The sequence below is a fragment of the Microtus ochrogaster genome, linkage group LG4 (assembly GCF_000317375.1).
Source record: "Microtus ochrogaster isolate Prairie Vole_2 linkage group LG4, MicOch1.0, whole genome shotgun sequence".
Lineage (NCBI taxonomy): Eukaryota > Metazoa > Chordata > Mammalia > Rodentia > Cricetidae > Microtus > Microtus ochrogaster.
The window spans coordinates 23,098,457-23,114,698 of NC_022030.1; the positions used below are offsets into that span (position 1 = coordinate 23,098,457).

General features: G+C 51.4%; 1 protein-coding gene across 1 annotated transcript in view; it reads left to right on the forward strand.

The window, feature by feature from the left end:
- Nucleotides 1-16,242, forward strand: part of Sipa1l3 (signal induced proliferation associated 1 like 3) — a 206,510-nt gene that overhangs the window by 166,007 nt on the left and 24,261 nt on the right. The window contains exons 13-15 of the mRNA XM_005361278.3: nucleotides 3,156-3,283; nucleotides 6,866-6,984; nucleotides 8,809-9,227. Of these exons, the coding sequence (XP_005361335.1) occupies nucleotides 3,156-3,283; nucleotides 6,866-6,984; nucleotides 8,809-9,227 (666 nt within the window). The remainder of the gene's footprint in view (nucleotides 1-3,155; nucleotides 3,284-6,865; nucleotides 6,985-8,808; nucleotides 9,228-16,242) is intronic.

A 16,242-nucleotide genomic window follows, 5' to 3' on the forward strand; every position in this document is an offset into this window, starting at 1 on the left:
GTAGGTGAGCTGCATTTGCAAAACAGAATGAGCACAGTCAAATGGCTCGAGCCTTTATACTTTTTTGTTCTTTGTTTGGTTCTTTGCTTGTTTGGGGGGAGTTCTTTTGGTTTTGGGTTTGGTTTGGTTTGGTTTTTTGAGACAAGGTTTTTCTGTGTAGCCCTGGTTGTCCTGGAACTCACTCTGTAGCACCAGAGGAAAAAAGAGTTGGAGATGTTGCTCCGTTGGTAGAATGCTTGGCTTAGCATGCACAAAGGCTAGCCTAAAGTGGGCACTTGCCTGTGATTCCAGCAACTCGGGTTAGAGACAGGAAAGTTCAAGTTAATCCTCAGCTACATATGATCTCAAGGCTAACATAGGCTACATTGAAACCCTATCCCCCAAAATAGCAAAGTTCCTCATCTACTCCAAAGTTGCCCTGTTGGTCAACAGAGGACTTCACAGGACTCAGATTACCCCAGCAGCTGTTATCTCCCCCACACCCCCACACCCAGTCCTCCCTTACCCCAGATCACCCCAGCGGTTATCCTTCCTGTCACTTCCCTTCCAGCTCATTGGTGGCCCGTGACATGGTGGGGGTAGAAAGCCACAAAGATTTTGTAGAAGTCTTTTTTTTGGTTTTTTGAGACAGGCTTTCTCTATAGCTTTGGAGCCTGTCCTGGAACTCACTCTGTAGACCAGGCTGGCCTTGAACTCACAAAGATCCTCACGCCTCTGCCTCCCAAGTACTGGGATTAAAGGTGAGTAACCTTTTGAAGTCTTAATAATATTATAAACTCCCATTTAGCCAGAACTGTGCCATGTGTCTGTCCTGGCCCAGCCCCAGATAGACAGAAAAGGCCATTCCACCCGTGGCTTGGCCTGAGGTAAACCAACATGGGAGCTCTAGAGGCTCTAGAGGCTGTGGACCTGGGAGAATGGAGCCAATGAACGAGGCCGACTAAAGTCCTGTGCAAGAGCCAGCTTTATTTGGAGCATCAGACAGTTCTTACTCCAAAGGTTGAGAAGACTCCTACGAACAGAGTATGGTCACAAGGACAAGTCACACACAGCAAAACCATGTTTTCATAGAGGCGCATAAACAACAATAGCCAGTTGTAATAAATCACCTGAAGGAAACTCTCTCCTGTCTGCCACACCTGGGAGGAGCTTGAAAACAAGTTCCCAGAACAAGTTCATGTCTTTGAAGGAGCAGGTCCCGAGACTCCTCCTGGTTTCTTAGAGTTTTCTCACAAGCACTCAGAATTCCCCTCACAGGACTCTGTTCTTGGACCTTGTTCTGACAGAGGGGGACACGGAAGAAGAATTGATTTATGGTTTCACAGGGCTTGATCCATAGCTGCTTGGCTCAGTGTGCTTGTGGGAGCATGTGGAGGAAGATAGCTGTTCCTACCACAACAGGCCAGGAAGCAGGAAGTGCAGCAGGAAGTGGCCAAGGGCAGTCTGAGCCCACTAGTGACCTATTTCTTCCAGATAGAGCTCACCTCCCTAAGTTTCTATAACCGTCCCAACAGTCACTATCTGGGGTCAACTTCTAAAGCATGTGCTCTTGCTGGGAGCGCCATTCCAGATCCAAACCCCCAAACAGGTGTCTATAGCAGCCCCCACGGTGAGAGAGCGCCCAGCCCTCCACCACCACCTCCCTTAAATTCTGGCCCTTGACTCTGGTGTGCGTTGCTATCTGGGGGCAGTTCTGATATTTCTCCTCTCCCCAGCATTGGCCGTGATTATCAAACACAGAACAGCTCGGCCCGGCACAGCGGTACACACTGATGATCCTAGCACTAGGGAAGGTGAGAGACGGCTACATCACCAGTTCCAGGCCAGTGGGGGCTACATGAGATATTGTCTCAAAACAAGATGGAAACAAGCAAAAAGGCAAAGCCAGCAAGATTCCTGAGTGGGTAGGGCCCCTGCTGCCAGTCCTGACAATCTAAGTTCAATCCCTGGTCCCATATGGTAGAAGGAGAGTACAGACTCCTGCAAGTGGTCCTCTGACCTCTACATGGGTCTAGGCACATGTGCACACGCTTAAATAGATGTGATGATGTGTGTTTTGTTTGTTTTGTTCTTGAGACAGGGTTTCTCAGAGTAACAGCTCTGGTTGTCCTGGAACTTGCTTTGTAAGACAGGCTGGCCTCGAACTCACAGAGATCCACCTGCCTCTGCCTCCTGAGTGCTAGGATTAAAGACGTGTACCACCACCACCAGCAATTAAAAAATATATATATATATTTTTTTTTAAGGAATGAATCATGAGGCTGGAGAAATGGCTTGGCAGTTAAGAGCACCCATTGCTCTTCAGAGGACTCGGATTCAGTTCCCAACACCCACGTGGCAGCTGACAACTGTCTATAACTCCAAAGTCTGACATACGTGCAAGCAAAACACCAATGCACATAAAATAAAGATAAATTATTTTTACAAAAAAGAATGAATCACACACCTAAGAAAACAAAAACAGCTATAACTCTATCAAAGCTCTTTTCTGACTGAGGGCTGGGGTTTGAGTTCAAAGCTGCCTTGTTTTTAAGCCATGGGCCCTGCCTACCATAAACTCTCCCTCCAACAGTGAAGGAATACTGCCATGGCCTATGGGCCAAATGTCTCAATTCCCTGTGTGTCCTGTGTCATACACAAGCTAAGTGCTGAAAGGAAGGACCTGTTGTGATCACCTCTTAACAGTTAGGGAAACTGAGGCCCTGACCTATGAACTGATTGATTATACCTGGCCAGGCAAAAGACAACAATGAGGTATGAAACCCATCCTATCCAGCCTGGGTCTGCTGTAACCACAAAATGCTGCCTGACTTGCCTAGCCCCCTCAGAGATAGGGGAGCTCCCAGGGAGGCTAGATACCCCTTTCTGCAGCCAAGAGGCAGAACCCTGAATACGCAGGGCAGTCACCCAAGTGGCTCTGCCCCCTCCCTCCTTGAGAAGCCTGCTGTGCCCTGTACTCCCTGTTGCCACCACCTCCCTGGCAGGCGTCCCAGGCGAGCCTCTTTGCTGAGCTTCAGTTAATAGCAAACACCAGGCTGCCTCGCCCAGCCTCGCCAGCCGCTCATTGCCCCAGCCCACAGCAGAGCCTCCTGAGTGCTAAAAAGCCACCGACTACCTGCTGCCGTCACACTGAGACGTTCCTCTCTACCCTGCAGGTACGCAGCCGCCCCACACCCGCTACTGTCTTTTGACCCTCACTTTATCCACGATGGGATGTCCAGCGGTGACTCCTCTTCAGGTGGCCTGACTAGCCAGGAGAGCACCATGGAGCGCCCAAAACCAGGTAAGACGTCTGGGCCCCAGTGCCCCCTGCCTCTCCCTGATGGTCTCACGGGTGACTTCCCTTCTTCTCAGCTGGTATGGGGCTGTGGAGACTATGAAATCATTCCGTGTCTTTTTTGCTCATGGGCTTCTGAAGTCTGTGGCTCTATGTCATGCTAGTGCCAGGCAGCCATGTGACTGGATGTCGTGTGGGATTTCTGGATTCAGTATTCTTTTGTCTGAATACACCCCACCCACTCCAGTGCTTGAGGGATACTGAGGGGACCAGTTCGAGGCTGCTTAGAAGTATCTTCGTCTATCTCTTCGTGAGCCTGTGTTCCTAGGCATAGAATAGCTTCATCATGTATTTGACTTCTTAAGAAACTGCCAGCCGGGCGATGGTGACGCACGCCTTTAATCCCAGCACTCGGGAGGCAGAGGCAGGTGGATCTCTGTGAGTTTGAGACCAGCCTGGTCTACAAGAGCTAGTTCCACGACAGGCTCCAAAACCACAGAGAAACCCCGTCTCGAAAAACCAAAAAAAATAAATAGATAAACAAACATAAGAAACTGCCAAACCACACCCCAGAACGTTGAAGCGTTTCCACTCCTACCCGTGACACGGCTGCAACCTTTCTGTCTGGACCGTCCGAGTGGACACACAGGCTAGAATGCTATGGTTTTCTTTGTATCTTTCTTTTAGTTCAGTTTTATTAAACTCATGAATTCATTCGTTTACTTGGGGAAATCTTATTATGTAGCCCAGGGTAGCCTGACATTCATTGTGTAGCTGAGGATGGCCTAGGATTTTTGATTCTTCTTGTCTGTGCCTTATAAGTACTAGGAGTACAGGCACGTGTGACCACACCATTGGGTCTGATTTCTATTTTTCTGACTAATGGAATTGAGCATCTTTTACACACACACACACACACACACACACACACACACACACACACACCAGATATGATTATGGATTGTGTACCTGCACCACTTGGATGAATACTTTAAACATAACCTCTTGTAACACCCTTGAAACCCCTTTGATTAGCAGTCGGGTGGATTCCAAAGGAAGATGGCTAACGCAGTGTTAGAAAGGGGAGGTGGAGAGGCAGACACCCTCCTGGGAGTTGGAGAGGAGTCCCAGGCAGCTGGGAAAGGTGACCTCAGCCACATGCCCAGGATTAGCATCAGGGAGGACTCAGTACAGTGTGTGGGTGTTCAGCCCCAGGCAGGGGGTGACTTGTCCCCACTGTGCATCTCTCTGCTGCCTGGAGGGCGGAGGGCACCATTCCTTCCTCCGCAGTGGGCTGGTCCTGCCTGGTGCTGCCCATGGCTCTGTGATCTGTTTCCAAGACAGATTTGTGTCTTTTTTATTTCCCACTCCATTCAGAAGAGGAGAGGAATGCTGCCTGGCTCCCATGTCACAGCAAACTGCAAAGTGGGGAGACTTTTCCAGCATTCAGCATAGGCTCCAGATGGGGGTCAGGAGACCCGACTGCTTCCCTTCTGTTCCCTAGAGCCCCAGTACCTGCTTCCTTCCCTGAGACCTTACTATATGGTGACTAACGCCTTCCCTGACACGCACACACATGCACACGCATGTATACTGGGAAGAGCTGTGCTAAGAAATCATTAAGAAGTTTAGAATATGTGGAAGACCCAGAAAAGGAGGAATTCAAGAAGAGTGGCAAGGAATGGCAAGGACTCGGAGCAGTGGCAGACACAGGGCTTTGCCCATCTCCTGTGCAACTGATCAGTCATGACGTCAGCAGCCTGGTTTTGTGGAGTTGCCGTGTGCCTGGCTTGTACTAGGTGCCCCACGTTCCCTTCCTCTGAGTCACAGCAGCGGGCACCATGCCTGCCCTCCTGCAGAAATGAGGCAGGTGAGGCCTGGAAGGGTTGTCACTTGCCAGAGGTTCTTGCTGGTGAGTGGCATAATTGAGATTTGAGCTAAAGCCTGTTGGATCACTCACCACACACAGGGTGTGGATGCAACACGTGTTTGCTATACCATAGAGCACTCAGGTTGGAAAAGTGTCTGCTAGACCCGTCCCATCTTCCTCAGCAGGAACATGGGCTCTGTGGTGCCCTGGGCTGCCCTTGGGACTTCAGCTTCAGGCTGGAAGCTCATGCTCCCGTGAGCCCAGCTGCAAGTTTCTGGTCAGACACAGGACCTCTGTGGTGACTTCATCCCTTGAGGGTCTAATGAGTCATGCCTACCAGGCCCCAGGACGGTCTGTCCTTAGGATATTTTCCAAGCCCTTACAGTTACTGCCAGTTGCTGACAGGCGGGGAACTCCAGAAAGGTGGAGGACTGGGCAGCATAGACTCTGACCTCCACTTCCTGTCTGACCATTTCTGACTGCGTGATCTTGAGCCAGTTCCCTAGCCTCTCTGAGCCTTGATAGTACCCTGCTATTCAAGGTAGTTCCAGTACCCACTTGAGGAGTTGTAGGGCTGTCCAGCAAACTGATGTGTGCAGCCAGGCATGGAGGTGCATGTTTACAGCCCCAATGCTGGGGAGACTGAAAGAATCGGATCAAAGTGAGGCCTGGGCCAGCTTGGGCCGTATAGTTAATCCAGTCCCCAGGGACATGTGCATACACACAAATAAAAGAAGTAATAAAATTTTTAATAAATGAATGCAAGGCTACAGACTTGACTTGATAAATGAAAACAGTTATCACACAAACCTGATAACATCCAATAGATCCCTAGAACCCACACAGAAGGCCAGATGCGGGGTTGTGCATCTGTAATCCAGATATGCATATCTGCAATCCAGATGTGGCGTGCATCTGCAATCCATATGTGGTGATGCGCATCTCTCTGTAATCCAGATGTGGTGGTGCCTATCTATCTGTGATCCAGATTTGGTGGTGCACATCTGTAATCCATATGTGGGTATCAGCGATACAGATGTGATAGCGTGCATCTCCAATCCAGATGTGGTAGTGTGCAACTGTAATCCAGATGTGGTGAACATCTATAAACCAGTGGTGGTGGTGTGCACCTGTAATCTTAGCATTTGTACAGCAAGATGGAAGACAGTGACAGGAGAATCGTCTGGAAGCTTAGGCCAGCTAGCTTGGAATGATGCAAAAGAAAGAACAAGAGACTCCCACCTCAGTCACGTGGAAGGAGAGAACCAATTCCCAAAAGCTGTCCTTGACCTCCACACATTTATCATACCACTCAAGCACCCACACTCACACACAGAGAGGTGAAATAAATAAAAGTTTTAAAAAAATTAAAAGCCTCCCACTCCATCAATGAGGTTAAAGAATCTCCTAGAATGACGGGAAGGAAATGAACATGTCATGTACACAGAGATGCTCCAGCTGGCCATATGTGGTAAGTGTGCCCACCCTCCTCGGGGGACGATGACGGAAGGCTCTCAGGGTGCTTCCTGGCACTGAACATGTGCTCAGTAGATGTCCCCTGCTGCTGAGCGCTGCTGTAGCCCAAAACATGCATTGGAAGAGCCTGCAGAGCAGACAGGTTAGTCAGGTAGAGCCATGAAACCAGGGTGTAGGGTAGATCCTTCAGGTCCTGGCCTGTATCACCCCTAACCACCAGTGTCTCTCTTCTTCTCCTGCAGAGCCTCTGTGGCACGTGCCGGCCCAGGCCCGGCTCTCAGCCATGGCTGGAAGCAGTGGCAGCAAGCATCCCTCCAGGCAGGACGCAGCTGGCAAAGATTCTCCCAATAGGCATTCCAAAGTGAGTCTGTGCCTCGCCCTGCCCGACCCTACCCTGCCTCATCCAGGGAGTGAGGCCTGTAGTGACTGGCTACCACCTGGCATCTTTCCTGGATGCATGGCTGATGAGGGCTGGGCGGCTTTCCCTGGGTGTGGCCTCTGGTGGGCACATCCTCAGCCTTAGGCATATTCCCCTCTACAGGGAGCTAAATCCTGGCTCTGATCCTCAGCTGAGTAACTCGACAGATCCTTTCCTTCCTCTTTGTTTCTACGTCCACCCTGGATTTCAGTGACCTTAGGAGGTCGGTCTTTCCCCAGAAGGATGCAGTTCGGGTCTTCAATGGGCAGTGTGGCACAGGGTGAATCAGGGACTCAGGCTCCCCTCTGTTACATGCTGACCCTCCGGGCCTCCAAACCCTCTGCTGGGTCCCCTCTGGGATCTGCATTATTGCAGTACTAGGGTAGGAGGAAGAGAGGTTCAAGAGAGGTTTTTAAGCCCAGGCCAGAGATGGAATGAGTCACTTCTACCTACATTGCAATGGCTAGGGCTTCATCTCTGCCAAGAAAGCAAGAAACTGTATACCTAGTTGTTCTTAGCAACCTCGTTCCACATGCTGAGGATTGGGAGCATAGTGGTAAAGACAGAGGAGCCACTGTCCTCAAGAAGCTGACGTCCCAGGGGCAGCAGTCAGTGAATGGACAGAACCGTTTATAACTTGCTAAGAAAGCGCGGTTGCAGACTGCTTGATGGGCACTGCTGCCTTAGGTAATACCGTCAGCAGAGCCCTGGGCGTGTGTCTTAGTCAGGGTCACCACTGTTGATGCAGAGACCATGAAGACGATGCTCACTGGCTTGCCTCCCATGATTTGTTACACCTGTTTTCTGAACCCAGGACCACCAGCTCAGGAATGGCACCACCCACAGTATCTGTGGTGGTGTCTCCCCCATCAGTCACTAATGAAGAAGCTGTCCTACAGTCCTGCCTACAGCCTGATCTTATGGAGGCATTTTCTCAGTTGAGGCTCCCTCCTCTCAGATGACGAGCTTGTGTCGAGTTGACATAAAGCTATCCAGCACAGGAGGTGACTTTGAAGGAAGTTAGGAAAGAGCCATAAAAAGAGCTGAGAGAAGAGTCACAGCCTGGGAGCTGCAAGTGTGAAGGCCCTGAGGCTTGTGCCTGGCACAGGGAACAGCAAGGCATGGTCTAGAGAGACAGGGAGATGACGTTAGACACAGAACATGAGTACCGTGGTAAGGACTCTAACCTATCTCCTGAAATTGCCACAGGAGAGTTTCAAACAGGGATGGAGGGACAGTAGCTCCCAGCTTTCCTCTGGGCACAGGCTGGGAACAAATGAGATGGGGAGATGGAGAGGAGGATGCTGTGGTGGCCCTGTGGGAGGGGATGAGATGGGGAGATGGAGAGGAGGATGCTGTGGTGGCCCTGTGGGAGGGGAGGGCAGCCAGGACCCAGGGAGAACGGGGAGGATGCCATCGTTGACAGTTCCAGCATGTGTCTGCAATGCATGGCAGCAGATTTGCAGGGCAGGCACTGAGAAGATGGAGGAAGGAGGGGGGTGGGACTAGGAGGGGACCCCAGACCTCAGTTTAAGAAGCATTTGGTTTGGGATGTATTGATCTGAGCACCAAATGAGCCGGACTTTTTGTCCCATGCCTATTTTACAATTGTATAAGCTGAGGCAGGGAGAAAGTAAATCACTTGTCTAGGGTAACTCTACCAATAGGGGAGGAGCCATGATGTGGACATGCCTGGCTTTGGGGTGCCAGTGTGGGCAGAGGCTCCCACCCCTAGAGTCGAGGTGACACAGCTGCCTTGCCTTCCAGGGTGAACCTCAGTACTCAAGCCATTCCAGCAGCAATACCCTCTCCAGCAATGCCTCCAGCAGCCACAGTGATGAACGCTGGTTCGACCCTCTGGACCCCCTGGAGGCAGAGCAGGACCCCTTCTCCAAGGGCGGCTCCAGTGACAGCGGCATCGACACCACACTCTGCACCTCCAGCCCCAGTTGTATGTCCTTGGCCAGGGCACCCAGGCCAGCCAAGCCACACAAGCCTCCTGGCCTTTGTGGCGGGGGCCGGGAGGCAGCCGGAAGACCCCACCCTGCAGACCGACGGCGGGAAGTCTCTCCTGCACCTGTGGTAGCTGGCCAGAACAAGGGCTACCGGCCGAAGCTGTACTCCTCAGGCTCCAGTACCCCTCCAGGCCTGGTCGGGGGCAGCCGAGACCCACCAAGGCAACCCAGGTGAGACCCCATGCCAGCTTCAGGTCTTCCAGGAGACCCTGACCACCACCTCTCACTGACCCACAACCCTTAATGATGCTCTTTCCCCAAAACATGCGTGCTGATAATTGTATCGCTTGAAGAGTTGGGATGGAGGGCACACGCAGCATACCCCTCAGCCTCCAGACGGGGAGAGAAGCCCAACTGTGTCTCTGTCTTCCTCTGTCACTGGTTCTCTCTGACCTCTGTCTTCTCCCCTCTCTGCTATCTATGACAATGATTTTTAACTCTGTGAGGATTTCATGGTTTCATTCAGATCTTTCTGTCACAAGTCTGTTTGTCTGTGGCTCAAAAAAAAAAAAAAATAAGAATATAACAGTCTCCTAGCCGGGCGGTGGTGGCGCACGCCTTTAATCCCAGCACTCGGGAGGCAGAGGCAGGCTGATCTCTGTGAGTTTGAGACCAGCCTGGTCTACAGAGCTAGATCCAGGACAGGCTCCAAAACCACAGAGAAACCCTGTCCTGAAAAAAACCAAAAAAAAAACCAAAAAAACAAAACAGTCTCCTGACAGAGTCCAGAGAGGGTCGAGTAGGCAGCGTGTGACTTGATAGGCCTCCAGGACTGGCCTCTGGCTTCTTGTTCTACTGTTCTTACCGTGCTGGAGGGCTCTCTGGTTTCAAGATGGGGTCTGAGAACAAAGGGGAGCTGCAGCTTCTCTGCTCTCCTTTGTATGGGGAAAGCAAATGCTCCCCCAGAACCGTCCACAGCTGGTGGTGTCATGTGACTGCCACACTGAGGCACATGTTGGCCTTCTAGCCTCTGGCTTTGACAGTAGTCCCCAGACCCCACCCTGATCAACTCAAATTCATGTCCCACTCCAAAACCTGAGTTCTGCCTCGGTGGGTTGGATGGGGTGCAAGCATATGCATTTTTTAAAGCTCTTTGCTGTCAGTGGGTGCAGTCTCGGGACCACACTTTGCGAAGCTCGAGTAGGGAGGCAGGTGGGAGAGCATTGCGACCTCAGCCCGCGGTCTGAACCCACACAGTTGGTGCACCTGGGGCGGCAGCAAAGGGTCTGCCAGGGAAAGGGAGGCAGAGTGTTCTGTAGAAGCCACAGCTTGGACCCTTCCAGGTGCCCTCTGGCATGCTTACTAGAGCCCACAGCTTCCCTTCCCTGTGGCCTGAGCCCAGAACCCTCATCCGAACTCAGGGCCTTCCTGGGATAAAAGGCTTCTTGGCACCTGTGCCCGTGAGTCCGTGGACTCTGTAATTCACTGTGTAATCTCATGCCTTTGTTTTCTTTTTTAATTTATTCATTTATTTATTTTAAGACAGGGTCTCACTATGTAGCTCTGATTGACCTGGAAGTCCCTATAAACTTCAAACTCAACAGTGATCCACCTGATTTGCCTTTTAGTGCTAGGATTAAAATGTCTGATTTTTCTTTTTCTTTTTCCTTTAACCATGTAGGGGTATTTTGCCTGCATGTATGTCTGTGCACCAAATGCATGCCTGGTGCCTGAGGAGGCCAGAAGAAGGCGTTGGGTCTCTTGGAACTAGAGTTATAGGTGGTTGGGAGCTGCAGTGTAAATTCTGGGCATCCAGCCTAGGTCCTCTGGCAGTCAGTGCCCTTAACCCCCCGAGCCAGGTCTTAGCCGTCGCTGGGTGCAGTCTCAGGACCACATTTTAAGAAGCACAAGTGGGGAGGCTTGTGGGAGTGAGCCATGTTTCTGCATGGAAAGTGCTGGGCTCCACACAGAGCCTCTGGTCAGCAGCACACTTTGGTCTGCTCCAGTCATGAACTGTTGAACATAGCTTCGTCCTTGCCAGAAGGATTTCCTGACTCCTCCAAAGGGCTCCAACAAATTTGAAAATCCCCATGGTTAGACTGGGGATGTACAGTGCTTGCCTAGTGATTGTGAGGCCCTGGGTTCAAATCCCAGAACTACAAGAAAAAACAGGAGAATCGAGAAAGAGAATAGAAAACCAGCAGGTCGGGGTGTTTGAGTTCTCTGCTGCTCTGATCTGAGGGAGCCCAGGAGGGTTGCCATGGAGACAAAGAAAAAGACAGTGAAGGAGCTATCTTGGGCCACCTTCCTAAACAAGTAGTTCTTAACTTCCATCCACACTGACTGCTTTACTTCACTCATTCATTCATTCATTCATTCATTCAGCATCTGTGTCTTAGAGATCTGTGCTGGCCTATGTAACTCCGGCCTGTTCCTCACCACGAATGACAGTCCAGCCATCACTCAGAACAAGGGAGAGCTGTGCCTACTGCCCAGTGCAGGGATGTGGGACCAAGAGAACACAGCAGGGCATTTTCAGCCTGTTGTGGTCCCTGTTGTGGCACATTGGTGGGAGCTGGACCTGGTAGAACAGGTCTGTAACCTCAACCACCTAGGAGACTGAGGCAGAATGATCACAAGTTCAAAGCCAGCCGGGGCAGCTTAGTTAGACTCTGTTTCAGAGCAAACACCAGTTAAAAGTGGGCTGGAGATGTAGCTGAGTGTTTGCCTCACTGTTGAGTAAGGTTCAACACTTAGCACTGAACGAAATTTTGTAGGGTTTTGAGATCCATGATATAAAGGCAGTAGCAATGCCAGGCGTGGATGGCGGGTGAGGCAGTGGGGTGGGAACAAATTACCCCGCATCTGAGAGAATTGGAGGGAGTGAGAGGAGGGGAGCCCCACTATACAAGTGGGCCCTGGTGGCTGGGAGCTTTAATTTGCATATAGACAATTGATGCTCATTGCAAATCATTCTCATCTACTCATTAACGCTGCTTCCTGAAGTTTTCTCCTAGGCAACGGGTTTTAGTGTGGAACAGCATTTCCCAAAATGGGGTGCTTAAGGTGATCTGGGTGGAAAGAGGAAGGAGAGGTTTTCTCTTAAATGGATATATGTTTCCTTAGGAAGCAGCAGCGCTGCCAGCCCACCCTGGTCGTACGGACACTGCCCTGGACCAGAGATAAGATGGCCTGCTTGCTCTCTCCTCTGTGGAGGTTGGGGGTAAGGGTGTATCTCTTTTTGAAACTGGACCTTACTCTGTAGCCCAGGTTAACCTCACACTTGTGGTAATCCTCCTGCCTCTGCCTCTGAGGTGCTGGAAGTACCACTAAGTTGCCACCACACCACGTTAGGACCGAGATGATATAAAGGAACGTATTCAGCCAGGTGTAGCAATGCAAACCTGTCGTCCTTTGCCAGTGTGGGTTTGATCCTAAAGGCCAAGGACATCCAGGAAAGGTTTTAGGAGAGGAGACCAGGCAGATCTATGCTCCTTCTTCTAACTGTGTTTGTGTATACGATGTACCACACAAGCCATGGTGCGTGAGAAGGTGTCAGAGAGTAGCTTTATGAAGTCAATTTTTTCTTTCCACCTTTACATGGGTTGAAGGAATCCAATTCAGGTCACCAGGCTTGTGTGGCAAGTGCCCTTATCTGCTGAACTGGCTCCCTGGCCCCAGATCTGGCCTTTGAAAAGGAGGTTTTGGGGCAAGACAGGAGGTGGCGTTCCTGGGAGGGTGAGGCTAACGTGGCGAGGGTGCGGGCTTGGAACAGATGTTTGGGAGGTGAGCTGCTGCTAGTCACAGTAAGCCAGGAGCCGTGGCTATTCTGGATGGAGTGGGAGCAGCTGGAGAAGCCCGTTCCTCCAACCAGCCAGGCCCAGCTCTCTTAGACATTGTTCTAGATGCCTTGGTGCTCTAGGGAACAGAGTCCAGTCCCCCTTTGTGGGGCTGACATTCTACTGCAGAGAGGAAACAGATGGACAGACAACAACCAAGTGATAGACAGATGGCGACCAAGGCTGAGGAGAGAAACGAAGAGGCAGGCAGTGTCTTGATTTGTCATAGAAACAAGGGTCCTGGCAGCCAGACAGCAAATGTCAGGACCTAACTGGCCTGTTTTGCAGTACTCTGAGAATATCAGGTGACCAAAGAGGGTAGGACAGATAGCCAAAGAAAGCATGGCAGGAGGTCAGATTGGCACAGGGGCAGAAGCCCTGTTCTAGCAGATTCAGTACTGTGATCGGCTACTAAGATTTGATCCTGGGGGGCATGGGAGCCATAGAAGATGACTGGGCCCATAATGTGATAGGTGGGGGGGTGGATAGTAGATAGATATTTTGTTTTTGTTTTAATATCACTCTGGCAGCAGGCCTGTAATCCCAGTACTCAGAGGCAGAGATAAGAGGATCGTGAGCTGGAGGCCAACCTGAGCTACACAGTGAGACTCAGTCTTTAATTTTAAAGGAAGGGCCCCCCAGTCTTCTGAGAGAAGCAGGCTGTTTAAGGGAAGGGAAAATAGAGGACAGAATTTGAAAGCTGTCCGGAAGAGCTGGGCCTGGCCACACCCAGAGAGGCCCCACCTACTTCCCTGGCCCACACCACCTGTAGCTACTTGTGCAGGTCCAGAACCTCAGCAACTTCACAAACATTACCTTATCCCACCCCAGACACTCGTCATGGGAGCCCAACTGCCAAGCCCCTGCCGAGTGCTGGCGCCTGTCACAGGCACCTGAATGGCCCAGCAAGCCCAGACGCATGACTACCTGGTCCCAGAGCAGTGCATATGCCAAAATCTTTTGGATTCCTAAGCAATTTGTCAGTGAGAGCTAGGGGCTCAGAGACTCGGCTCCACGTGGAGCTGACGCAGCTGGGCGTTCCCAGCAGGCAGGAAGCACGTGGCTTTGCCTCCCAGGCTGTGCCAGCAGTCACCCGATCTGTCTGGGGATCCATCTCGGGCACAGCCCTCAAAGGTAATCCGGGGGTCTGCTGGGGCCCGCCCTGCCTGTGTCAGGATCTGCTCAGGGAGCCACAGCCAGCAAAGGGAAAAACAGTTTGTTTTCCTAGGAGTCAAGGGCTTGAGAGAGTGCCCAACAGGGATCTGTGGGCAGAGGGACAACTCAGAGGCCCTGGGGTAGAAACACTCCTGAGTATTTGAAGAACAGCATTGTGTAGCTTCTACAGATAAGACAGGCAAGTGGAGAAACTGAGGGCACAGGAGATGGAGTGGGGCCTGTGGGAGACTCTGCTTGTCTGCATGAGCTGAAACCACAGAGTTCTGGAGTGTCACACATTCCCATAGGGAGGACGCGGAAGGCAGGTAGCCCTAGAAGAGACAGTGGTGGCAATCCTGGCGGGTGGCACATGGTGGAGGTGGCAAACAGTGAAGGGCGTAGGATCCAGATGAAGTCCTCACCCCAAATCCTTTCTGTTTCATTCCTGAAGAGGCTCCAGGGTGGGTGTGGCCGCTCTTAAGATCCTGCCAGAGAATCACAGAATATAATCGTTTCAGACTCTCAGGTCGTGGCAAATGGGCATGGGAGGTGGGGGCGGATTCCACAGGTAAGCCAAGTGGCGAGCAGCCTGACCCCCTGGACTGTGAGGGCATGTTGTTACTGCCTGACTGCCTTACGCTGGGTGTGACCAAGTCTTAGCTCCACCACTTTTTTACCATGTGAATTCTTTCAGGCCCTTGGTCCTATCCATGGATGGGATAATAACGGGAGCCCAGGCTGTAATCCTAGCACTCAGGAGGTAGAGGCAAGAGAATCAGGAAGTCAGAGTCATCCTCAACTACACAGCAAATTGGAGACCAGCCTGGGCTACATGAGACCCTGTCTCTAAAAATTTAATGATAACAATAACAGAGCTGGGATCCAAGGTCATGAGAACAAAATGAGGCTATGAACTTACAGGACTTAGCACAGGGCTCCATCCATAGCTGGGTTACCTGCTTATTATGCCCTTATCCTGACAATGATCATCTCGAGAGCACAGAAGGAAGCATGCGTCCATCCCATACATACTATGGGCAGGTTATTTAGGCTCTCTGAACGTCAGTGTCCCTGCCTGAAGTACGACGGTGACTCCTGCACCCGGAAGTGTTGGTGCTGTGTGAGGCATTGCGTGGGGAGGTTTAAATCCAGGCCTAACTGTGCCCAAGACTTTGTGGTCAGCCATGTCACTGCACCCAGGCCAACACCGCTCTTTTCCCAAAGACAGGGCAGCAGCTCTCCATCATGAACCGTCATGTACTTGGGACCAACCACCAACCCCGTCAGAGTCTGCATGGAGCAGTAACACTGCACAGACTCACAAAGCCAATGGGCTGTGTCCACCCAGCCTGAGACTAAAGCAGGGGGCAACAGTGCACCACCTCCCCACACCCATTCTGTCTTAGCCGAAGCAGGGGCTCGGCACCCTGCTTCGTGCACCTGCAGTTCAGGGACACCACTGGTAGCTCATTTCTCAGGAGAAAGCAGACTCACTCATGGGAAGGGACAAAGGCAGTGTGCACGTGGAAGCAGGCTTGCAGCCTTGCTCGTCTGGAAACAAAGTCCAGCTCTTCGTCCACAGGTCAACACAAATACCATATTGAAGGAAAGGCCTACCGTGACTGCCTCAGCCTCTGAGGTGTCAGACGGCCACTTCCTTTGTATTTGGAGCCATCTGTATATGGTTGGATTTCACTTTCTGCCTCCATACATACCCATCTTTACCACTGTAGAACTAGCAGCTCCTGTACCCTGCTCCAGAGCGTTTTCTTCTAACATGTCCAGTCCAGTTCATTGAAATGCGCTTTTTGTTTGTTTGTTTGTTTGTTTGGTTGGTTGGTTGGTTTTTCAAGACAGAGTTTCTCTGTGTAACAGTCCTGGCTGTCTTGGAACTCACTCTGTAGACATGGTTGGCCTCAAACTCACAGAGATCCCCCTGCCTCTGCCTCCCAAATCCTGGGATTAAAGGCGTGCGCCACCACTGCCCAGTGTGAATGTGTGTTTATGTGGCGTGCATATACATGTAGAGGCCAAAGGTTGACCTGACAGCAGGTGTCTTTCTTAATCACTCTGCCGTGTATAAATGAAGACCTGGTCTCTCATTTGAACCCAGAGCTCCCTGGTTCCAGCCTGTCCCTGCAGCTTGCTAGGATTACAGGCCACACCCACCCAGCATTTATGTGGGTACTGGGGATGCAGACTCCACTCCCGCTCTTGTGCAGCAAGTGCTTTGCCCACAGGGCCATGCCCCA